At 37.0% G+C, this 26,532-nt stretch overlaps 2 protein-coding genes and 1 non-coding gene across 3 annotated transcripts; 1 reads left to right on the forward strand and 2 right to left on the reverse strand.

Moving 5' to 3' along the window:
• Positions 1-13,593: 13,593 nt before the first annotated feature.
• LOC127102413 (uncharacterized) lies at positions 13,594-14,325 on the reverse strand. Its single transcript, XM_051039782.1, has one exon. It carries the CDS (start codon positions 14,323-14,325, stop codon positions 13,594-13,596), a length of 732 nt encoding a protein of 243 aa, XP_050895739.1.
• A 574-nt stretch (positions 14,326-14,899) lies between these two features.
• On the forward strand, positions 14,900-15,006 carry LOC127109399 (small nucleolar RNA R71). Its single transcript, XR_007796698.1, has one exon. It is a non-coding gene; the product is annotated as a small nucleolar RNA R71 (small nucleolar RNA).
• Positions 15,007-25,005: 9,999 nt separating this feature from the next.
• LOC127102414 (uncharacterized) lies at positions 25,006-26,331 on the reverse strand. Its single transcript, XM_051039783.1, has 4 exons — positions 26,001-26,331; positions 25,659-25,910; positions 25,449-25,529; positions 25,006-25,379 (listed from the first exon to the last, which is right to left on the reverse strand). The coding sequence occupies exons 1-4, from the start codon at positions 26,329-26,331 to the stop codon at positions 25,006-25,008; spliced, it is 1,038 nt and encodes a 345-aa protein (XP_050895740.1).
• Positions 26,332-26,532: the final 201 nt, after the last annotated feature.

The following is a 26,532-nucleotide window of genomic DNA, read 5'->3' on the forward strand; positions in this document are numbered from 1 at the left end:
ATCAACTAGGGAGGAAGCTGAAATAATAATCATCCACGAGGAAATAACTTGGTGGGGAAAGGAGAAAGGTTAAAGTCTTTCTGCTTAGGGGTTGACACTCTACAATTGAAGGAGGACAAACATGCTGACCCTGGACGGGGATAAAGTACCACCATAGTAGGGGATAATAGTGAATCTAGGGGTGAAATGATGCAATAATGAAGTTATATGAGTGTATATGTATATGTATATGTATATGATGATTATGCTGACAACAATCGCAAAGGATACAAAAATATCGCAAATTTGAATCATCAATACAATTCTCGGCCCATCCACCAAAGAGGGAAATAACTACTAGAGAAAAGAGAGAATATCATCCCAAAGGCTCGACCCTAACTGGGGAAGAAGATAGGAGATCTGCTGAGGAAACAGCTACAAACTCGGCGAGGAATTTTAGGTCAACACCATATCAAATGGGAGACAATCCTGCAGGGGATAAACACAAATAGCTACTCAGAAACCAGGAGAGAATTTTGACTGGGAGCGAATCTGATGGCGACTTGCGGGGAAACCAAAGTTTTGCCGGAATTGATGCAAACTGTAACACCTCAAAATTTGCCCTCCTCTTCTTGGGACTAGTTTAGCATATTGCATTTTCATTTTAGGGCTTTAGGCATTGCATATCATGTGAAAATAAGATAAGTCATCCTCCTAAGTCTTTCTCAGAAGATAGAGAGGTTAAGAGATTCATGCCTGAGGGTCTTATTGAATTGATGATCAATCATCTGAGGTTTGTGTTTCAATTAGGGTTTTATTGGTTCCTCAAGGAGGTTGAGTATTGTCTTGGTTACAAGGATACATCATCATCATCATGGTTATGTCATTCTCAAGGGGCTCATTGTTCATGCTCAGATTCCTCTGGATTAGGGTTTTGACCTCTGGTCAACCCTAATCAGTGCCATTCTTTCAACCAGGGATTTTCAAGGAGATGAGGTTATTTGCTTGGGTGAGGATCATATGATTATTATGTGAAGCTTATAAGAGCTAGGGTTTCATTTTGGAGCCAATCCCTCAAGTGGTTGAGGCTCAAGCTGATCAGAGCACTTCTAAGTCATCTGTCAACCAAAAAGTCAACAGAAAGTCAACTAAGGGCTAGGAGGTGGAGAAATGAGTTTCAACATCTCATTCATGTTAAAAAGAGGCTTATTCATCATGTCAAATGCATATCTTGAAGAATTTGAGGTCAGATCAAAAGTTTCCAAAAAAGGAAAGTGACCTGTAATTGAAAGTTTCCAAAAATGGAAAGTTTTTGGTTCAAATTCAACTTGATCTTACATCATCAAAGAAGCTTCAAATGAAATTTTATCCAACATGAAAGTTGAAGATCTTTCTCTCCCATTTCCAAAAAGTCCAAGATCATGAGCATCTGATGAATGGTTGAAGAGATATGGTTCAATCATTGCCAAGTGTGCATGGAACTTCAAAAGGCCATAACTTTTGACTCATAACTCCAAATTGAGTGCTCCTTTTTGCAAAATTCTTCTCATGACATGAACTTTCCAAAGCATTCATCACATTGCATGAAAATTCATCTTATGATCATATGCATATTCATGCTTATTTTGGAGGGAAAATGCTAAATTTGAAATTGGTGCATCATGGGAACAAATCACCATTGCCATTGTGTTAATTGGAAGATTTTAAGTGAAATTGATCATCCATTGGTTACTGTTCACGTCCATTTTCTCCATGCACCATGCAAAATGTCATTTTTGGCCAAACACCTTATTTTCACTTAATCACAATTAACCTTGCTTAATTTTGATTAGAATGTGATTAGCACAGAGTATATATACATAATCATAACAGAATTTGGGATTATTCACCATTTTCTAGATCTAGATTGAATTTCCCTCCATTTTTTCTCTCAACCAAAATTCAAATTTCTTCCACATAAGCCTTCAATTTTCTTCCATATTCTTGTTCTCTGGTGTTGATTTAGTGCAGATCAAGCATTGGATCATCAAATTTGGACCAGAATCGTGTTGTGCAAGTTCAAGAACACAAACATGGAAGTTCATATTTGAGCAAGATTTAAGCCACTACAAGCTCCAATTTCTTCATAAAGCTTCATAACAAGAACTCAGGAGTGGATTTGCAGCTTGCCAGGCCTTGAATCACCAGAATTCAACAACTGCTCTTTAAGAGGTCAGATTTTCGAGTAGCATAATTCTTGTTTTTATGTGTATAATCTTGTAGATCCTTGCTTGCTGGTTAATTTGAGCTAAAATTCGTGTGAAATGGATGATTATTGAGTGAGATATGCTTGATTAAAGTTTTATGCATCAAACTGTTTTTGCTCGATCTGCATTTTTGGTGATGAATTAGCATGATTTGATGCTGGATTCGTATTCCTCGTTGCATGAACTTTCATTTGGTATAGATATTGCACGATTCTGATTTTTTTTTGCATGAAGCTACTGTTCATCCACCGTCTCAACGAAGGAGACGGTGGTTTCCACCGTGCACCACCTCCTAGGGTTTGGCTCTGGTTCACGCATGAAGAACACCATTTGATCCGTGTTCCCTCCTTCGATTCCCATGGAGCGTGTTTCTGTTTTTTTCATTTTTATTTCCAGGGATGAAACGACGTCGTTTCATGCAGCGCACGTTACCAGCTTCGATTCCTGCCTGTGTCGTTTTTTCAAATTGCTTCACATTTATTTTTTCCCTCCAATTTCATTATGTACATGATCATTTTTATTTTCATACTTTTTATCCAACTTCAAAAATTCATATCAAATTGAAAAATCATCCAATTAATTCCAGGTTTTTTGCTACTTGATCCTTGAAATGTCTAGAATTTTATGGTGTTGATTTTATGACTTTGCCATTTCTGGAATTTGAATTGTGATTGGTTGATTGATCATGTATGCTTTTGTGACATTGTCTCATTCTTTCTATCATGAAATGCTTGATATTGATCCAAATGCCATGAAATTTTGCATGATGATTCTTAACATGTTGATGGATTTGTGTGATTTTATTTGGCATTTTTTGCTATTGTCCTCACTGTTTGGGACACGTGTACTTTAGGTGTGACAATGTGTGTCACACAATTGGATGTCTTGTTTGTGCAATTTTATTTCCATATCCAATGACCTCTTCTGTTTATAATTTTTGGCATGATGATTGTGTGTGACATGCTGTATGCTCATGAAATTTTCCATAATTGTTTGATTCATTTCTGTTTTAATTTGGAATTTTGATTCATGATGATCATTTGTGAGCTTTGAATTTGTCTTTGCCTTCTCGTGCCCGCTACATGGATTTGTTTGATGCTTTTGATTTGGTCCTTTTTAGGACATGTTTTTGATTGGATAAACATGCTCTATGTTGAATATTGGTTGCTGTTTTGGCTTTTTGATTCACTTTTGACCCTAGGCTTTGCCCTAGGGGTTTGAACTCACAATTTGAGCTTTGAATTTCAGTATCAAGCATTCATCTCCATGGTTGATGTTGCTCCCTCATTTGAGCTTTGCTATTTGCATTGTTTACTAACCTTTGGTTATTTTGTAGGTTCTTTGGTATTGAATCACTTGTGTGTTTGCCTTCTATGGCTTACTTGTTGTACATATTGGGGTTGTCTGACTGTTGTTAACTGTTGTTTGTTTTGTCTGAACATAGTACTGATTGTTTAGCTTTTCTCACAGGTACTTTAGCCGCTTTAACTCATTATTTGAGTTGCTTTGCTTTGCTTGTGGTTGGCATACCACTTAGGTAACTTCCTTAACTTCATGTAGTCTGGAAGACCTGTCATGTTATTTTGGCAGGCACCTGTCTGAAGCCCTCCTTAAGAGGCAATGCTTGTGCTTGTTTATCTTTGTGCCTTGTACATGTAAAGACCTCCTAAGTGAAGAGGCATTGGCAGATAGAAGGGATATGCAATCCATCCCCTGTTATTCAGTTGAGTCTTTCATCTTGATCGCACTACGTGCTGACGCATTCGGAATAAACACCCAAGATCTTGTTGTGTCAGTCATGTGGAATAGAGTCCCACATTCTGGACTCCCACACATTCTTTGATTCAAGCTCACCCAGGCCCGGGTTAAGAGCTATGAGGTATGACCCTCATCTCCCATTTCATCTGCTCACCCTGACGGTCAATGTCAGTGGTTAAGAGCCTCAGACACCTTTCCAGTTGGCTTGTTTGTCGAGGTCGATATGACCCCTCGACTAAAGCCCAGCCTTGTATGAGCCACTTGTCTGCATATAGCGTGTGATACCTATTCACCTATGCTTTTTTATCTGCTTTTACTTCTCATCTCCTTTTTGTAGGAGTCATATGATCAACTTTCGAGGAAGTTGAACGTACGTAGAGATAGACTTGAGTTGACTCACTGCCTGTGTGAGTCAAACTCTTGTTAGAGACCTCCATGTAGGGATCGTTTGCATGACAACTTCTAGGCTCGAGTCGTAATCTCCCTTTTAGTTGTTATCTCCCTAGTCTCTGGTTAGGATAGAAGTTTCTCCCCTGTTAAGGGGAACTACGTCGCCCTGATCCTCATACCAGATGAGGTACTTAGGCAGGAGATCGTGCGAGATCTCTCCGGGCACCCTTTTTCTTTTTTGCGTGTGTTTTGCTTGACAGCTATTAGGTCCGAGTTCCCGACTCCCTTTTAGGTTGTGTGTTCAACCTTTTTGTTTCTTTTGACGTCTCAGCGTCTTCTTGGTGTTTGCTTGACAGCTATTAGGCTCGAGTTCCAGACTCCCTATTAGCTTGTCTGTTTGATAACCTTTTTGTGTGTGTTAGGAGTCTGATGTAAGTCCAGCGATTGGCATTCGGTTTCCCGGTGTTGTGTGTGTGTTTGGAGTCTGATGTAAGTCCAGCGATTGGCATTTGGTTTCCTGTTTGTGTTTCTTTGTTTGGAGTCGGACGTAAGACCAGCCATTCGCAGTCTGTTTCCATTTGCGAGTTTCTTTTGACGTCTCAGCGTCTTGGTGTTGTGTTTTGTTTCGGCGTGCGTTAGCCGAACTACGGTAGCTCTGATTCTCATTCCAGATGAGATACGTAGGCATAGGATGCGATATCCTAGCGAGCCCGTTCCCATTTCCCCGAACTACGTCGACTCTGATGTTTGTTTCTGACAAACTACGTAGGCCCAGGATACGACATCCTGCCGAGTCCGCTTTCTCCATCTTCTTCCATCTGTGTTTTATTCCAGTGTGTGTGCATTCTTTGAGCAGTTATTCAGCGACCTTATTCTATTCCTTTCTGAGCGTGGATCCCGTCGAGTACGACGGACGTGAGGGGTGCTAATACCTTCCCCTTGCGTAACCGACTCCCGTACCTTGTAATCTCCGGTCGTAAGACCATTTCCTTTCCAAGTTTACTTCGAGCGTTTCCTTTCCCTCTTTTGGGATAAATAACGCACGGTGGCGGCTCTGTTTGTTTGTTTTTCCCACCGGTTATTTTTCGCGGATGCGACACAAACTGCTACAACAAAACGCTTGTACTTAGCTGGGGAACAACCACAAATCAGTCGGGGACAACGGCGAATTAATAGCTGGGGATATCAACAAACACCGGGTGCTAAACGTGTTGTCGGGGATGAAAGAGGAATCACACCTACTGCTTAGGGAGAACCAATAATGCTCCACACTTAGGGTTTACTACTTTCAGACCACTATTGATATTCCTTTTTAATGAAATCGATTACTTAAAATTAATGCTTTTATATGTTTAAGAAAACATGATTTTAATTAAAATTTTAATTTCAAAAATGATCATAATAAAATTTAAAATTGTTTGGCTGAATTAAATAAGAGTAGAAATAATTGAATAGAAGCTCAACTTTATTTAATAGAATGGTAGTCTGTAAATGACAAGACTTCATAGATCTTTATAAAAGTTGAAAAACTTGTAATTTACATGGAAAAGGACTACATTGAATACAATGATCACTAATCCTTCTATCAACTTTTGATGTCCACCGTGCTCTTGGCGACGGATGGAGATGATGAACTAGAACTGACTGACTTGTTCAAGAAAGTCTTCAAAACTGAAGATCGGCATGATGTAGTTACTTGCCATAATCCCTTATTTTTGCATAAATTGCCCCAAGGTAGGGTACTCAATTTATCAGGATAATTCTTTCTGTTTTATGTCTCTAACTTTTGCCTGGACCGCCCTTTCGGGTTTTCAATCCACCGAGACGCTCATTTTTGCCTAAGCCGCCCTTTCGGGTTTTCAACTTAGCGAGTTGTTCTTTTCTTTTTTTAGGCGAAGTATTTCTTGACTGCATCTGCGTTCACAGGATGAGTGAACTCTTCACCATCCATAATTGCAAGAATCAAAGCACCGCCTGAAAAGGATCTCTTACCAACATATGAGCCTTCATAATTAGGAGTCCATTTGCCCCTAGAATCTGGTTTGAAAGATAAAATCTTCTTGAGCACAAGGTCACCTTATCTGAATACATAAGGCTTGACCTTCTTGTCAAAAGCCTTCTTCACTCTCTGCTGGTATAACTGACCATGACACATGACAGTCAACCTCTTCTCTTCAATCAAATTCAGCTGATCATACCTGGTTTGACACCATTCAGCCTCAGCCAACTTGGCTTCCATGAGCACACGCAATGATGGGATCTCAACCTCTACGGGGATCACAACTTCCATACCATAAACAAGTGAAAAAGGGGTTTCCTCTGTTGAAGTGCGGATGGATGTACGATACCCGTGCAAAGAAAATGGGAGCATCTCATGCCAATCCTTATATGTTACAACCATCTTTGGAATGATCTTCTTGATGTTCTTGTTTGCAGCTTCAACAACCCCATTCATCTTAGGTCTGTAGGGAGAAGAATTATGGTGTGCAATCTTGAAGTCTTTGCAAAGAGCTTCCACCATATTGTTATTCAAGTTCGATCCATTATCAATAATGGTCTAACTTGGCACACCATAACGACATATAATCGGATTCTTGATAAACCTCATAATAACTTGCTTGGTTACATTCGCATATGATGCCGATTCGACCCATTTTGTGAAGTAGTCCATTGCCACCAGAATGAAATGATGTCCATTCGAAGCTTTTGGCTCAATCATGCCAATCATATCAATTCCCCACATGGAGAAGGGCCATGGAGAGGAAATGACATTCAACAGTGTCAGAGGAACATGAATCTTATCTGCATAAATTTGACACTTGTGGCATTTCTTCGCAAACTTGCAACAGTCAGATTCCATTGTCAGCCAATAGTAACCTGCTCGCAACATCTTCTTCGCCATTGCATGTCCATTAGAATGAGTACGAAAGGAAGCTTCATGGACTTCAGTCATCAACAGGTCTGCTTCGTGTCTATCCACGCATCTGAGCAGAATCATATCGAAGTTTCTCTTGTACAATACATCACCATTCAGGTAGAAATTGTCGGCTAATCTTCTCAAAGTCTTCTTATCTTTTAAAGATTCCCCAGACGGGTAAATCTGACTTTGGAGGAAACACTTGATGTCGTAATACCACGACTTCTCATCTTTGACTTCTTCAACAACAAACACATGAGTTGGCCTATCAAGACGCATCACAGTCATGTTGGGAACTTCATTCAAATATTTCACTATAATCATTGAAGCCAACGTTGCAAGCGCATCTACCATCTGGTTTTCATATTGAGGGGTATGATGAAACTCAACCTTTGTAAAGAAAGTTGAAATCCTCCTCGCATAGTCTCTATATGGTATCAAACCGGGTTGATTCGTCTCCCATTCACCTTTAATCTGATTCACAACCAAAGCTGAATCTCCATAGACGTTCAATACATGATCAACGGTCTTCCTTCAACGGGTGGAGACAAAATCGGAGGCTCGAGCAGATATTCCTTGATACTATCAAAAGCTTTCTGGCAGTCTTCGGTCCAATCACAAGACTGATCTTTCCGAAGAAGCTTGAATATAGGCGCACATGTGGCAGTCATATGTGAAATGAATCTTGAGAGATAATTCAAGCGGCCGAGAAAACCTCTGACTTGTTTCTCATTTTTGGGCACAGGCATCTCTTGTATTGCTTTGACCTTGGCAGGATCAACTTCAATACCCTTCTCGATGACAATAAAGCCTAACAACTTACCAGAATGAACACCAAATGTACCCTTATTGGGATTCAAGCGGAGTTTATACTTCTTCAAACACTAGAATAGCTTCAACCAAATGCTCGACATGTTCCTCTTTATTAATGAGTTTAGCTATCATATCATCAACATAAACTTCAATCTCTTTATGCATCATATCATGAAAAAGAGTAGTCATTGCTCTTTGGTAAGTTGCACCAGCATTCTTTAAACCGAAAGGCATCACTCTATAACAGAATGTTCCCCAAGGTGTAATGAATGTGGTCTTCTCCATATCTTCGGGTGCCATCTTGATCTGATTATATCCAGAAAATCCGTCCATAAACGAAAAGACTTTGAAATTGGTTGTGTTGTCTACCAACATATCAATGTGTGGCAGAGGGAAATCATCTTTCAGACTAGCTTTATTCAAATCTCTATAATCAACACACATGCAGACTTTTCCATCCTTCTTTAGAACAGACATAACATTTGCCACCCACTACGGATATTTAGCGGTAACAAGGAAACCGACATCAATCTGCTTCTGCACTTCTTCTTTGATCTTCACTGCCATATCAGGATGAGTCCTCCTCAACTTCTGCTTGACTGGCGGGCATTCTGGCTTCAACGGCAATCTATTCTCCACAATCTCAGAATCCAACCCAGGCATGTCTTGCTAGGACCAAGCAAACGCATCTAGATATTCTCGGAGAAGATCAATCAACCCCTTCTTAACTTCTGGATACAGTCGAGACCCAATCTTGACTTCCTTTACATCATCCTCGGAACCCAAGTTGACTAACTCAATCTGCTCTTCGAATGGCTGAATGGCTTTTTCCTCGTGCTCAAGAAGACGAGAAAATTCATCACTTTCCTCCTCAGCCTCAAACACATGGAATTCAAAATTTGGAGAAGGAGAAGGATCATTGTATTCAATGGGGTTAGAAACCAACCTGCATAATAATTTGATATTTTGATTTTAGAGAAGTGAATTGTGACCAAGTATTATGCAGATGGACAATTATATTATTTATTTATGTTTTTTGTGATTACCATTTTCAGAATAAAGCAAAAAGCAAAAGCATCATAGATGTGGATGAATAGAATTATATTTTATTGATGATCAAATTTGAAAATGCCCAAACAATGTTCACTTCTCCCTTAGGCATAGGATAAGGATTTTCAAAAACAAATAAAAGCAATTACTTAGATCTATGCATAATAACAGGAATGTCAACAGCAGTCCAATTATTGCAAGCTTTTCCATGCGTCACAAAATTGGTGCATTCTTCATCTTCATCACCCTCTAGCACAACAGCTAAGTGTTGTTCATTACCATGAACGAAACCTCCACTACGGAAACTGGGTTACGCATCTTCAGACCTAACCACAGATGAACCTTGTTGGAAACCCAAACCGGCTTTGCTCTTGTTGTCGAAGACCTGTACCATATGTCCCCACTGATCAGACTGACCATCCTCAACAATCTTCTTTGCATCTTTGAATGAGGACATGGGTGCCCCAACTCTCTTTTCTTCAGCAATAGATAAGGCTTGGAACAGAGTTCCAACCTCATCCTCAGCTTCTACATAAGAGAAATATGACAGGTGGCTGACCAACAATGCCTTCTCCCCTCCAACAATAACAAGCCTTCCACTTTTAACAAATTTCAGCTTCTGATGCAACGTTGAAGTAACGGCTCCTGCCTCATGAATCCATGGCCTTCCCAATAAGCATCTATAGACCGAGTGGATATCCATTACTTGAAAAGTAATTTGGAATTCACTCGGACCTATCTTCACTAGAAGGTTCACTCACCGATCACAGTCTTGCGAGAATCGTTAAATGCTATGACGATCACGCCGCTATATCTCATAGGAGCTCCTTGGTATTACAGCCTAGACAAAGTTGGCTTCAGAAGTACATTCAATGAAGAACCGGTGTCTACCAATACATTGGACAGAGTGTCATCTTTGCAATTCATCGAAATATGCAGAGCCAAATTATGATTTCTACCCTCCTCGAGGAGTTCTTCATCATAAAAATTGAGATTGTTGCAGGACGTGATGTTAGCTACAATATGATCAAACTGATCCACCGTAACATCATGTTCCACATAATCTTGCTCTAGAACTTTTTGTAGTGCTTCTCTGTGCGCTTCTGAATTCATTAACAGAGACAATACTGAAATCTTGGAGGGAGTTTGGAGCAACTGCTCCACCATATTGAACTCACTCTTCTTGATCAATCTAAGCACCTCATCGTCATCGTTAGGCTTCAAGCTGCTGGATTCACCAAACTGATACCTTGGAGCGCTAACAGACTCTACCACTGGTATATCAACCTTCTTGCTAACAGACAAATCTTCCACATTCTTTGGGAACACCGGCCCAAAAACACGACCACTGCGGGTCACCTTAGTAACATCAGTTATGCTTACAACAGAAATGGTCGTAGGTAAAGGAACCTCTTGACCATTCTCTAGCATGGTAGAATTATAATGATATGTGACATCCTTATCGGATGCATACGGGACGGGGCCCGCTAACCATGTAACCAACGGCGATACTGATCTGTTGCTGGGATTGTTACTGCTGCTGCTGTCGTACTGGATCACTACTTTCTCAAGAGTCTTGAACACATGGATTATAACATTCACATCGTCATCTATATGATGAGACTGAACAATCTGAATCAAACCTTCATCCATCAACCTCTAGATGTCTCTCTTCACAACTATACAACCTCTGGGATTGACACTACAAATAACACAACCATCATGGTCATGCTCACAATCGCTAACCAAGCAAATATCCTTGTGCATCCTCACCAAGGACCTTCTAATAAAGTGTACATCAAATACCTTGAACTCTCCAGGACAACTGTCCACCATATTAATAGATGAATTCTCATGGGCAGGTAGTGGGTTAGCTTTGACATTTAGCACACGGTCCTCAAAGGACACCATTCCACTCTTGACCAGCTTATGGAATTCATATTTTAATGGGTAGCAGTTCTCGATATCATGACCAGGAGCTCCTTGATGAAAGGCACATCGGAGTTCCGGTTTGTACCACCATGGAAGTGGTTCAGGGATCTGCGGAGGATTTCTTGGTTGCAACACGTTCTTGAGAACCAAAGATGGGTACAATTCAGCGTATGTCATAGGAATTGGGTCGAAAGAGACCTTCTTCCTATCAAAATTTGATTGTTTTTGAAGATGATTGTTGGTGTTCTAAATCTCAGGAGCTCAAGACCTCAAGGTTTAAATACAAGATCAAGACTGCAAGTCAACATCAATCAAGCATAGCTAGAAAAGTGGACTACTTCTCAAGCACTGCAAAGGTATTAACGTTTTTCGATCATAATTCAAAGTGTATGGCATGAGCCTCAAGTAATAGAGAATGGATGAGACTGGAGAACTCCTACCCTCATTCTGAATATCTTTGGGTACAGGATGCTTGACCCAGTTACTCATTATATTCACCTCTATTCATAGACTTTAGCACAAATTGAATTACATGATTGTCAAGTTTTCTTCTATAACAAGTAACACTACATCAATAAGATCAACACATAGTATCTCCTGTCAGCAACTTGTTAATTTTGATTCGAGTTGCACGCTATGAGCCTTAAGAAACAAAGAATGATGAGAGTGGAGAATTCCTATCCTTGTTTATGATATCCTTGGGTACGGGACAAATGACCTAGTTGCTCAAGGTATTCACTTTTGTTCATAGACTTTAGTGCAATTTGAATCATACAATTGACAAGTCTTCTTCTTCAAGCAAGTATCGAGCTTTCAACACTTTAATGATGGAGCATATTTTGCTATTGGCAACTTGTGGTTGTACACCCTCTTTCAATCCAGTTCTTTGCCTTGAGAATCATGTACTCTGGCATTGGATTCTCTCCACCCTGTAAGGTGATAAACCTTGGCACCTATTCTTTGCCTTGAAAGGTGATAAACCTTGGCACTGTTCTTTTCCTTGAGAGTCATGGACTCTGTAAAGTGTTTCTCTTTGCCTTGTGAGGTGTTAAACCTTGGTTATTAGATTCAGTTATTTTCCTTGAGAGTCATGGACTATGGCATATGTTTCCCTTCACCCTGTAAGGTGATAAACCTTGGCAGTACCATTCCTTGACATCATTACTTATAAATTCTAGTAGTGATACCTTTCCTAGAAGTTTGTGAACCTTGGCACTCGTTTTCATCCTTGAAGGGTAGTGTACCCTAGTAAATCAATATTGTTCCCTTCTATTTCAGCCGTAGTGGGCTGAACTACGATTGCTCTGATTTTCTCATTACACGATGATAATACGCAGGCACGAGGGTTCGAATCCTCCGTGAGCATACTTATTTATTATTCTTTTTTCTTCCTTAGGACACCATTAATATCTTTCATTATCCATTACCTACCTTCGATCATAAATCGTTCACCCTAGTGACATATTGTTTCTTTGAAACCGAAACACGTTTTTCCTTGGACATCCATATATACCTTTTTAGGACGCCTAATGAAAAGTCTGCATTTGTACCAAGAGTTATTTGGCTTGTACCCAGACATTTAATTCTTCTTTTTCGGCCCAACCATACAGTGATACCATGCCTTAGGCCCCTCACTTGTGGTCCATGCCCCCTTTCCTGTATGGTACAAATTCCATTTCTCCTATGGATTCCAATGTATACCTTGACCTTTGGTTTTAAACTATACCTCTTCAATCACTGTTATCAAACCCTTCATTTTTGTGGTTTTGGTCATTCACTCAATTCATCTCCATGATGCTTTCATATTCTACCTTCATTCACTTCATGTGATATACCTGTTATCTTTGAGCCAAATACATTACCTCTTTGAGCTCCATCTTGTGTCACCTTGTGAACCAAGAGTTGTTTATGTTGTAAAACCAAACACTTAATTCCTTTATTTTCGGTTATTCCAATACAGTGACACTATGCCTTAGGCCTCTCACTTGTTGGTTTATACCAGTTTTACTCTTGGATTCATATTTCACCTCTAGTTGGAGTTCAAACAACATGATTCTTTGGTTTAAATCATACCTTTATCATAATTCTTTTCACCTCCTACCACTAGTTCTATGAACTATGGAGCTTTGAATTCCTCATTGCACTATGAGGATACGTAGGCATGAGGGCCCTAATTCTCACCGAGCACTCTATCTATTTCTTTCCTTTTCCCTTATTCTTTTGTGAGTATCTTTAGATATAACACTCATTCAAGTTAAGAACAATCAAAACGGTTCCCGTGGAGTACCATGGATGTTAGGGGTGTTAATACCTTCCCATTTCATAACCGACTTCCTTACCCAACATATCTTTTTCCCCGGGTTTTATCAATGTTTTCCCTTTCCTTCGGGAATAAATAAAGTTTGATGGCGATTATGTTGTATGTTTGAGTGTGCAATGCGTTTAGGTATATTTCCGCTAGCTTCGCATGTGGATAAAGGCATTAAAACTAATACTGGCTCCCAAGTCTCACAGAGCTTTGTTTATGATAAACTTTCCGATTACACATGGTATGGAAAAACTATCCGGGTCTTTCAGCTTATGAGGCATGTTATTTTGAATAATAGCGCTACACTCAGTAGTAAGCATAACGATTTCGTTATCCTTAAGCTTTTCCTTATTAGATAAGATCTCTTTAAGGAATTTAGCATATGAAGACATTTGCTTAATGGCTTCTGTGAATGGTATAGTGATATTAAGTTGCTTCAAAAGTTCTACGAGTTTCTTAAATTGTCCTTCATTTTTAGACTTAACAATTCTTTGAGGATAAGGTATAGGTGGTTTATATGGTCGCATAGGCACATAAGGTGTTTCTTTATCTTCTGCTTCTCCGCTTTTGTCTTCCTTTCCATCATTTGTTGGTTCGTTTACCTTTTCAGTTCCTTTACCAGAGTTTTGATACATGGTTGGGTTTTGGAGTCTTGGGTCAACCGGTTCATCTAATTTTGTCCCACTTCGCAATGTGATAGCATTAGCATGACCTTTTGGGTTTGGTTGTAGTTGACCAGGAAATGCTCCAGCTGGGGCTGCTATTGTTGCTTGTTGTTGGGCTACTTGGGAAATTTGGGTTTCTAACATTTTATTATGGGTAGCCATAACATCAAGCTTACTTGACATTTGCTTCATCAGTTCGCTAGTATGAGCATTTTGATTTGTGAAATCCTTGTTTTGTTGAGCTTGAGCATTCATAAAGTTTCCCATCATGATCTCTAGATTTGACTTTCTAGGTGCTTATGTAGCAACAGGGTTTCCTTTCCGATAACCAGGTGGAATAGAAGGTGTTGGGTTTTTTAGGAAATAAAGCATTGTTATTTTTATAAGAAAAGTTTGAATGATTTCTCCAGCCAGGATTGTAAGTGTTGGAATATGGGTTTCCTTGAGAGTAATTACTTGGTCAGTAGGAATACCAGCCAATAACTGACAATCAGCATTAGTGTGCCCATGGGTTCCACACAATTCATAGTTTGGTGTTACAACAACTATGGTAGTTGTTGGTGTTATGGCTAAGCTTTCGATCTTTTGAGTAAGTGCATCGACTTTAGCATTGACACGGTCTATGCCATTAACTTTGTACATTCCTCCTTTCGGAGTTGGTTTTTCTACAGCAGCACGTTCTCCTCCCCATTGGAAATGATTTTGAGCCATTTTCTCAATGAGTTCATAGGCTTCAACATACGGTTTATCCATTAAAGTACTGCCAGATGCAATGCTCAAATTCATTTTAGTGTTGTACAAAAGACCATCGTAGAAAGTATGGATAATCAGCCATTGCTCAAATCCATGATGTGGATAAAGTATCATCATGTCCTTGTATCTTTCCCAAGCGTCGAAAAGAGATTTATTGTCTTTTTGCTTAAATGCATTGATTTGAGCTCTTAGCATAACCGTCTTGCTTGGTGGGAAATATCGGGATAAGAATACTTTCTTCAACTCGTCCCATGTGGTTAAAGAGTTCGAAGGTAGAGACTGGAGCCAAGCTCTAGCTCTATCTCTTAAGGAAAAAGAGAAAAGACGTAGTCTAATTGGTTTGGGACTGACACCATTTGCTTTCACTGTGTCTGTGTACTGTAGAAACACTGAAAAATGTAAGTTTGGGTCGTCTATAGGACTACCTGAAAATTGGTTTCGTTGAACGACTGATAACGGTAAAGGCTTCAACTCAAAATCTTTTTGGTTGATGGCAGGGGAACCAATGTTGTTGTGTGGTTCCTCATGTGAAGGAACAGTATAATACTTAAGAGGACAGTTTTGTGGTCCTTCAGCCATAACTGGTTTAGATTCTGATTTTTGTTTTGGAAAAGGAAGATTGTACTTAATTTGGAAATTATGAACTCGGCGTTGTAAATTAATAAAATGCTCGACTTTGTCAACTGGTTGTTCTAGCTCTTCGCTTTTTGAGCGAGTGCTTGGCATACAATTGACTTTTTAGAAGGTAAATAAAATAAAAGTTGCATTAGTCTATAATGTGTAACAACGGAATCACAATATTTACTAAATTAGTCCCCGACAACGGTGCCAAAAACTTGATCACGACGGACGTGTGTCTGTCGGATAATAACTGCAAGTATATCGTTTATCAGATAGTTTTAAAAGACTGTCGAACCCACAAAGACTAATAATCAAACTAATGTTATCTATCATTGCAATTGCAAAGCTAAGGCTAAAGTTTAAAAGGATATGAACGAAAATATAAACGCTAATAGCTAGAGGTTTGAAAATGATAAAACGAGCCTGGAATATGGACTCCGTGTTCATAAGGGATTAGGTAGAATTCGGATACTAATTACGATTTTATTGCATTCTGTATAAAATATTGATTTGAAGACTCTGTCTCACACTCTAGCGCTATTGACTAAAACCACACCTCCTAACCACTGAATTTGGCTCTCGCTCGCCCGTTTCAATTAGAAAACATATTTTGAAAACCAAAGAGATCCTAAGCGATGCCTAAAGCACTCTCGCTGTTTTTAGGATCAATGTCTAGTTTCTATTATCCGGTTCCTTCCTCACACTCTCGCGCTATCGGCTAGAATCTTAGTTTGTTCTTCACTCTCGTGTCAAAACAATGAAACATACAATTGGAAACTAAAACCAAAACAAAATTTAATCACAAATTGGCGCCTATTATTTCTACCGAGTCCCGTCGGTAACGATGGTCCTCAAACGCCGGACTCAAGGATATTTAGCAAGACATTATTTTAATTAAAAACAACATGATCAAAGCAAATAAACTTAAAAACATCATGGCATGTAATGTAGTAAAGGCAATAACAAGTATAGATAATAAAGCGGTAAAAACCTGAAATTAAAGAAAATGGAAACTTATATTAAATTCAAAATTTTGGCAAGTTTGTTCTTGAACCAAGAGTACAATGAAAATTAAAAGAAAACAAGTGTGGCAATCTCTCGATGTGAGTTATTGCCACTTTTACAGGTGAATTTATGCCTAAGACTACGAAGCGATTTCGGAAAAGCTTCCGCACAACTTGGATACTATGAAACACCTCCAAGAGTCTTATTTATAGAGGTTTGCATCCTTGTAACTTCCCTTGATCGTGGAAGCAAAGTGGAGGGAAAATAGGTTGGAGAAAACCGCACAAAACCGCCCACTTTTGCGGAATTGCTGTCTGCATGATAATGGCGAACGCCATTGCCTTGATCATTAAATGACGTGGTTGGTAAGCCAATGGCGAACACCATATACACATGGTGAATGCCATTTGGGCATAATGGGAAGAATCTTTCTCTTTTGCTGCTTTTTTACTCCTTTTCCGATTTACTTTCGAATCCGCACCGAAACTCACTAACAACTGCAAAACAAATAAAAATAAACTAAAAGGTGATAAAACATATTGAAATAAATACGAATAACATGCGATATAAGCCTAAAAACATGATATAATTTCTCATTATCATTGTTCGAAGCATATGATAGGTAAAGAGTCAATCCTTGGAGAACTCAAACCATTCTCACATGGATATGTAATATTTGGAGATGGAGGAAAGGGATGATCAAAGGTATTGACAGGACAGCTAGGCCTAGATCGCCTTGGATTAATAATGTGTTACTAGTAGAAGGCTTGACCACAAACCTGATCAGAATTAGACAATTATATAATCAAGGGTTTAAAGTAAGTTTCAACAAGGGAGAATGTGTAGTCACCAACAAAGAACATGAAGGGTTGATAAAGGAGTCAAGATCAAAAGATAAATGCTATATGTGTAGATCAGAATCTATCTCCTATAAGACGTCCAAGGGTAATAAAAAGAATCTTGAGAATGAAAAAAATGACATGTGCTCTAAAGGAAGAATGAATGACACGATGTTGGACCATCCTGCTCAATATGCGGTCTCCGAAAAAGAAAGAAAGGTTATTGATACATGCAGACACTTACGTGAGTGTCAAGTAAGTAAGACAATAGAGAATTTGATTAGCCCTAGTAGAAAAATAGAAATCAAAAGGATAAAAGGTTCTTGGGTCATTTTCGCGGGTGAAAAGTTTATTTTTTGAAAGCGGGAAAAAGGAAATTTTATCCCTCCTAAGATCTTTACTACTATGCAAGAAGGACTCTATTTCATTAGTTGGTATTTTCAAAACTTATTTGTTTGCTCTCATTTGAAAATACCAGTTCCTCTCATTTTCCCTAAACAAAACTTCTTCTTGCCTACCTTTCAAACCAAAGCGAAAATGGAAAACACCAAGTCTTCAGAACCCACTCCTATCACAAAATTTCATGGAGTAAAAATGTCTGAAGTCAACCTAAAAAAACATCCTCGAAAAATTATAAGGTTTCGGGATTCAAAAATAATGCTAATGATGGGAAGGTGATTAATGATGTTATACCTCTCAGAATGATTATGCCATAAGATAGATCTAGAATCAAATCTAAGGCAACTAACTAAAAGAAAAAGAAGATCTCCAACCCTGTAAGTCTTTCTAAGAACAAATCATCTAATAAAACTATAGAAAAAAACCATAGGGGTAGAACTAAAACTACTTTGGCTATGGAATCTATGTGCATTTCCAACATGCAAGCTGATTCACATCTTGGACAAAATATTGAACCCACAAGAGCACCACAAGAAAAGGATGATGAAGGTCAAGGCAAGAAAAATAAAAAAGACAGTCATAAAGTAGTTAGTGATGATGTCGCAGATGGAAAAAATAAAGAGTCACAATCATCCTTTATTTGTTCCTAAGGAATAGGGAAATAATGATAAAACCTAAAAGTTAAGGGTGAGACCTAGGATTCGGGAGTTAGTTAAGCAAGGGGAAGGTATTAGACATCCCTCACCTCCACTCTAGTTATTGTACTCACTAGAGTGTTACAACTCTATGCTTACGTACCCTCAAGTTTATTGAAGGATCAGAGCACCGTAGTTTGTATAAAAAATATTGGCGTGTTTGTTGATTTTACTTGTGAAAAGGTCTCAATGTTGGAGATGGAGAAATAGTTTGATTGAAAAAGTCTCAATGCACAAGGATAGAGATAATGATATTTTGGTGAGTTTGAATTGATTTTAAGTTGAATTATTGATTGATAAGGTGTGACACCAGTCAATCAGTTTGATTTGCAAAATATAATTTTAATTTAGTTTAGAAAATAAAGTAATGTGCCATTTTTTGAAAATTGAATTATAAAGAAATAACTTTATTTTAAAAATCAATTTAGAAAAATAAATAAATTAGACTAAGTTAGACCAATTAAGACTTAATTAAATGAATTAATTTTTAAATTAAAAAAATAAGGTATAAAAAATAAAAGATATTTTTTGTCTTTTTAAATTTTTTAAAATATAAAAAGAAATATATTTTTGTTTTTTATGAATTTAAAAACTAAATCAGGCTAAATTTGGACTAATTAAAAGTAATTTAAAGGAATTAATTTTAACCTAAAAACACAAGGTATAAATTTTTTTTGTCATTTCTTTATATTTTTAGGGCTAGGTATAAAAGGAAATGTTTTTATTTTTTATGATTTATTAAATTATTAAATGAAAATGAATGCCTATATTTGTATGTTTAATTCTTATTTCTTATATCTCTTTTTTAGTATTTTTTTACACTTATTGTTTTTATTTTTTATTTCTTTTTGAATTTAGGGTAAAATAACCTAAACTAAAAAATAAGGGATAAATTTGATTTAAGTGGCATAAAAGATATTTTTGTGTGTGTTCTTTTTAACTAAATAAAATAATGGAATGCACATACATCTTTTTATTTTTGATTTAATTAAATATCCTAAACAAGAATTAAAAGAAACAAATTTGTATTTTATTTTACATTAATAACTAATCAAAATTATTTAATAAAAAGAGAAAAAAACTAATGAAATTAAATTAAATAATCAAAAACCAATTATTTGTAATAAAAATGATATTTTTATATTTTTATCTAAGTGTGAAAAAAATTTTTTATTAAAATTTCTAATAGAATAAAGGGATATATTTGGACCCTTTTTTTGTACTCTTAATGAAATATCTTAAGAGAAATTATTTTGGTTAAAAAACTAAAATAAATTAATAAATCCTAATAATTAAATTAATCAATTACATTTATAAAATTTGAGATTCTCGTGGTTTTTATATCTCTTTTTATTGTTTGAAGTATTTTAATGTTTGTTCTTTTTTTGTATTAATAGTTTTCAATAATAATAATTAATGGGCTGATTTCTAATTAATGCCTTTATACCATACACTTTACTCTTAGAGGCTAAGAGCTCAACCTAAATAAATAAGATATTAAAAATATACTATAGAAATATATAGATAATTCATACCGTCTATTAATTAGAATAATGATAGAATAAAACAATAATGAGACAATAATGAAAAAATAAATAAGCAAGAAAACATATAAGGAATTAAGCATTTAGTGAGTGTATCATTCATTTACGATCATAGATCTGAAAGGAAAATAAGTAAGTATCTCACAAAAGTCATCTTCTCCAAATTCATTAACTTCATTTGTTCTTCATTGGACAACATCCATGAAAATCGCAAGTTCTGATTCATCGATGGTTGAAGGAAAGGTTGATGTTTTGGTTGTGTTAGTTTCAATGGAAGATGATAGTTTGGTTAAAGTTTTTATGAAGGTTTATGAATATGTTGTGATGATGGAGATTTGTAAAAATAGTGGATTAATGAGTTAGAAATTGGTGAAAATTGTTGTTTTTGAATGGATTTATAATGGTGGTTTGTGTAGTGGTTATACTGGTTTTGGATGAAAAATAAAAGATTGAATAAGGTTAGATGAATTGAAATTTTTAGAAAAAAAACAAAAAAAAACTAGTAAGTTAGTAAGATACACGAATGGGAAAAGAGTAAAAAAATGATGTTAGTAATGTTATTCAAATTAAAATTAAGAAAATGCGAATTTTTGTGCAGGTTATAGGTGTATTAATGGTGAAAATCGTTATATTTTTTGTATGTGTGTTAAGATAGTGAGTAATATAATTTGTGTTAGGTTTGGATTTACTTTTGTATAATAATAATAAGAACTAAATATTGAAATAAAATATAATTAACTAAAAACTAAATTATATAAATTAAAAAATTAGAGATTGAGAATATAATTAATTAAAATTTTAAGCTATATAAACTAAGAGAGAAAAAAATAGATGATTTGAATTAATTAAAAACATGTATAAACTAAAGTAGAAGTTAAACATATTAGAAATATTATAAGTTAGATCAAAATATGATAGTAAAAGAGAATTGAAGAAAAGAGTCATCAGGAACCATCATATGGCTAAATGATTAAAACACGAAGAAAAAAAAAAGAAACGTCAAAAATAAAGTTGGGAAATTTTTAAATAGTTTGAGACTCTTTAAAATTGTGTAGAATTCTATGTGTAAAACTTTATGTAATCGTGTGTAATTGTGTGTAATTGTCCCCTCAAATTAGTGTGAAAAAGACCTTATTTATACTAATAATTAGGTTAATAAAATAGGGGGGAAAATTAAATTGTGCACTTCCTTATACATACTCTTCTACCAATTGTGTCATTTCATTTATTCAAAATAAAGTGGCACTGTAAAACATATGAAGGGTGAGAAAAATTTGGAGTACGACAAACGATATTCCAATTGCTCAAATAATGAAGAGGCTTCGTGATGATACCAATAAACGAACAAAGGATGACGAAGAAGAAACAGAATCCGATGAAGATTCTATGATTGCAATGGTTGTTGCCTCAAAGGTCAGAGAGAAGAAGAAAGATAAGTTTGTTTCAAGAGGAACTTCTGTGAAGGACCTTGAAAAGAGTGCCAAGAGATCTAAAGCAAAGAAGAGTAAGATAAAAAGTATGCTTAAGAAGACTCTCAAGAGGAAACTAGTTGTCTCTAGTGAATTTAGGTATGATGATAAAGTAGATGTCCTAGACATCATGCTCTCCACTAATAAAAATATTGGTGGAAAGAAATTCCTACTAACATTCATGATGCTCCTATTGACAACGCGTCCTTTCAAATTGAAAGGAATGTCAAAAAATAGAAATTTGTTTGTCAAAGAAGGATTATTATTGAAAGGAAACTGAGTAAGGATACACTTGGGGTTGAAATTCTTAAACTTCTCAAGGAATCTAGTTTAACGAAGACTATGTCTAACATTGGACCATGCTATGAGAAGTTGGTTATGGATTTTATTGTTAATCTCTCTCCTGGGTGCAATAAGGAAGGGACTAAAGATTTCAGAAAAAATTATGTTCATGGATGTTGTATAAAGTTCTCCCCAAAAGTCATCAATGATTATCTAGGAAGAAGTGGTTTGACTAGAACCGATGAAATTCCCTCCTTGGACAAAAATTGTCAAGTCATCACAATAAACAAAGTAAAAGAATGTAAAAAAAAAGATCTCCTATCAACTGCAAAATCGAGTCTGAAATATGTAGTGCTAAATAGGATTAGTGCCTCCAATTGAGCTTCCACCAACCACAACTCTAGCATAATTGTTGGGTTGGATAAATTGATTAATCAAATTGGGACCAAAGCCAAAATCAACTTCGAGGAATATATCTTTGATATAACTCTGAATCATGCAAACTCTTTTATTGTCAAGCTTCCTATTTCTTTCCACTGCGTGATCACTAGACTTATTTTACATCAGCATCCCAACATTTTGAAGAGTCAAAATGTGAATAGCAAGAAGCCAACCCCTATGACCTTTGATTACATATTATTTGAAGGGAAACATGCTACAAACATTGGGCTGCCCAAGAGCTTTGGTCCATACGCTAGTAGAAGGTCACCTGTCTTTTCAAAAGCAACTAAAATAGCAGTGTTGTATGAACTAATGGAAGTTTCAAATGCCTTGCACGATTTAACCACTGAAAGCTCAAAGAGGCAGAAGCAGGCAGTTGAACTAATTAAACTGGTTCAAAATAGGGAGGAAGTGGATAAATAGGAGGAAGAGAGATCTGAGGAATAACCTCTGGGAATGGAAGATATATATCTTTGTGTTAGACAACAATATGTTTATTGTAGTTGTTTTGTGATTTTGGCTAGTTTTTGTTTGGCGTTGTAACTTCCTTTTTGTATGGTCCTATATTGGAAGTGCTCTATGGCTCATTAAAGACTGGGTTATTTAAATAATGGTGTGCATCTTTTGATGTTTCTCTAGTTATTTTCACATGTTTTTGGTTGTGTATGTGCTAACATATTAACATGTGCATGACTAACTTCTAGATGTCTGGTTGAAAGACTAACCCTTTTTTAAATTATGGAAAAAAGGGGAGTAATGAGATGATGTTGTGTGCTTGATGTGTGCAGATAAACCTGGTGATTGTTTAGTATCTACTCCATATGGGGAGGTACTGATTTGTGTTCCTTGTTGGAGTATCGGGCAAGACATCTGGTCTTTGTCCTTGTATTTGTGAAAACTGGTATAGCTATGTTAGTAGTATTCATTGATATCAACTACTAACTAATTTTATGTGCATGACTAAGTATGTGAATGATAACATACTTGTTGGTGTAAGCCCAAGAGGCCAATACTTTTGGTACTTCTATCTAATTATTTATTAATAATAAAAGGCTTTTTATTTATTATGTTTGTTTAATAAAGTCCCTAGAATAGCTAGTCCGTTTAATGTATCAAGTGTGACTTAATAATGAGATACCATTAAACACAAGTGAAATTCTGGTATCAGATATGAGATGTCGAAGGTAATGTCACGACACTAATATCTGAACAACAAGTGAAATATAAACAGGATAAAAACAGAGAAACAATTGAACAAGTGACACAAGCAATTGTTAACCCAGTTCGGTGCAAACTCACCTACGTCTGGGGGCTACCAAGCCAGGAAGGAAATCCACTAAACATAATTAGTTCAAACACTCTCAGTAAACAACTTCAAGTTACAGTCTTTTCACCTATTCTCTACCCGTATGACTTCTATCTAAGAACTCTTATATATGAGACCCTACTCACTCCCCCTCAATCACAGTAGTGATACTAGAACAAATACAAAAAGAAAGAAGATACACTTCAAGGACACATAATTGATCTTGCTTAAAAGCTTCAATCAAGTAAACAAATACACTCGTACTTCAAAGCTTAGAGTGGACAAATTACAACACAAAACACAGTCTAATTCATACATCAACAAGATGAATGAATGGCACACAATTCACAAGTTCACATAAGACTAAAACCCTAAAACTCTCTCACTTCATCGTTCTTATCTTGTGTGTATAAAATAGGTTTTACATGACCTTTAAATAGAAGCTTTTTGAATGGGCCTGGGCAGCATGAAACCCTAATTCTATTTTAATTGTGTATCTCCTAAGAAACAGCCGCTAATCATTCCTTTTTGGAAAAAAGAACATTCTGGTTTTAAATAGAATTACTCCTTGAATAACGCATGCAATCTCCATATAAGCACACAAAGATTTGCATGAAAAGCGCAACAACAAAACACATAACATTCAGACTAAATGTTTTGTATGCACATGTCTTAACATCGGGTTTGACATCTTGGCTAACTCCTACACACCCATAATTAAACAACATGCAGGAAGCTGATATCACATGTCAAGACAACACGCGTGGCATCTTGTGATAACACTAAGTTTTACCAAAATTGATGCCAACAAATAGAACCAACAAACTCCCCCTTTGGCAAATTTTGGCTAAAACATACATCAGATTATACATTCACAAGAAATCAATCAAAGTACCAGTTCAACAACAAAAGTAAACATACACACATTACTAGCAAAAATAGCAACTAGTAAACACACATGCGCTTGTGCTCAGAACACACCACCTCCCCCTTCAGCTAGTCTACACCAAGCAACAACCTGCTTTACACATACAGAACACAGAGAGTTCTCCCCCCATGCCACACAACTACACACCAGACAGTTCAACTACACACCAGACAGTTCAACTACACACCAGACAGTTCTCCCTCTTTGTATCAGTCAAACATCATCTAGCTATAGCTACTTCTCCCCCTTTTTAGCCAAAAGAGACCAAAGAGACAAAATCAATGTCTATTTAGTCATTAACCGAAATGTCAAAAGTTAAAGGGTTACAAAACCAAGTACATAATCAGTTGTAAGCAAACTGAGAAACAAATCAACAAAGTAATACCAAAAACACGGAAATCCATCAAAAACATCAAAGAAAACCATCACATCAATAGGGACCAAAGTCAAAGGAGATAATTAGTAGAGCTTGAGCTTGCAGCTTCATCAGCACCAGAAACAAAATTTCCACTTGTCTCATCATTGTCTTCAGACCTCTCACTGGAGGTGTGGGCTTCAGCTTCATTGGCATGTTCAATATTTTCACCTTCAGCCTACTCCAAGCTTGCAATCAAGGCTTCCAACGATTGTTTCCTAGTTGTTGCTACCCTTATCCCTTCACCCAGCTATTTGCAAGTCTCCTTAAGCTCAGCAATTGTTCCAACTTTTGAGGCTGACTTTTTCATGGCAGATGTCATGACAATATCCTCGACATGACTGCCTTTAAACAATTTATAGTGCACAGACAGAGCAAGTTTTCTTCTACTAGGTAAGTCATTAGAGCATATAATACCAGGGTGTTGATTCAGGATAATCCCACAGATCATAGAGGGAAAGGAAATAGACAGCTTAACTGCATTAGTAGATGCATGGTTGATGATTTGTTCAAACATAAATCTACCATAGTAAAAATTCACTTTGGTTCCAACAGCAAAAATAAACCTTCCAAGGGTATTAGCAATGGTGGAAATATGGTTGGTAGGGACCCAATTTGCAACTCCTATTTTATGCAATATAGCATACTTGATAGTCAACTTCCCAGCAGGAAGATGCTTTTTAATAGGCCAACCTTTTACCTGCCTAGCTGTAATCTCTCTATAGACCTCATTGTCCGTAGCTTCCAATTCACCTGCACCCTCGATTTTCCTTCCTAGAAAATTATTAATAATAGTGGGAGAGAATATGATACACTTACCCCTCACAAACACCTTGCAAAATTCCTTGTTGTTCTTATCAGCAATATCCTCAGGAATGTTGACAATGAATTCCTTAACTAAACCTTCATAGCATTGAGAGAACCCAGCCACAGTCTTCAACAACCCAGCAGCTTTTATCAGGTCCATGACCTCCTTGACATCAGCAACGTCTTTTCCCAACTCCCTTTCCACAGCCACCCTTCTTTGAATCATAAATTTCCACTTGGCAGCTCCATCCTCAAGATGGAAAGAGACGTTATCCAAATGAACAACAACAACTTTAACAGGAGACTTCCTAGCAGTGGTTTTCTTCACAGGTGAAATGTCAGGGACATCTTCCTCAACATCCTCTTCAGACTCAGAATCTTCTCTGACCTTCCTCTTCTTTACTTCAACCTTGCTCCAAGATTTGGAGGGACCAATACCAGCAGTCTTCTTAGCTTTTCTAGCTGACATAAGTTCAGCCACAGGTCTTCCTTTTCGAGTCTTCATGCGTTTAGCCACACTTGACTTTAAGTGATGAAGTAAGCTATCCTCTTGATCATCAGACCTATCATCCTCTAGGTCAATCACATCGTTTACATCATCATGCTTCTCAGAGTGGGAAGCATTGGCAGTTTTAGATGCCACAAATTTTCCTTTATCAGACACAGTTTGCCCTAGAGAGCACAACCCTTCAGCAGCCATGTCCTTTTCAGAACTAGAGGAATCATCATCCTTTTCACTATGTTGTTCAACCTCAGGAGAGGGGTACATTTGAGACAGGGGAGTAGAAACTCCCTTCACAGAATGTCCTTCATTAAGGATTCTAGTGACTAGGTTTCTTATAACACGACCAGTGTGATGTATATCTTCCTTAGAATTTGTGGTAGGAGTTGAACCAGAAGGAATACAAGAGGAGTTACCTTGATCAGGGCATGCAAAAGCCGAGGCATCAATGGGATGGTTCAAATCAAG

The sequence above is a fragment of the Lathyrus oleraceus genome, chromosome 7 (genome assembly GCF_024323335.1).
Source record: "Lathyrus oleraceus cultivar Zhongwan6 chromosome 7, CAAS_Psat_ZW6_1.0, whole genome shotgun sequence".
In the NCBI taxonomy this organism is placed as follows: Eukaryota; Viridiplantae; Streptophyta; class Magnoliopsida; order Fabales; family Fabaceae; genus Lathyrus; species Lathyrus oleraceus.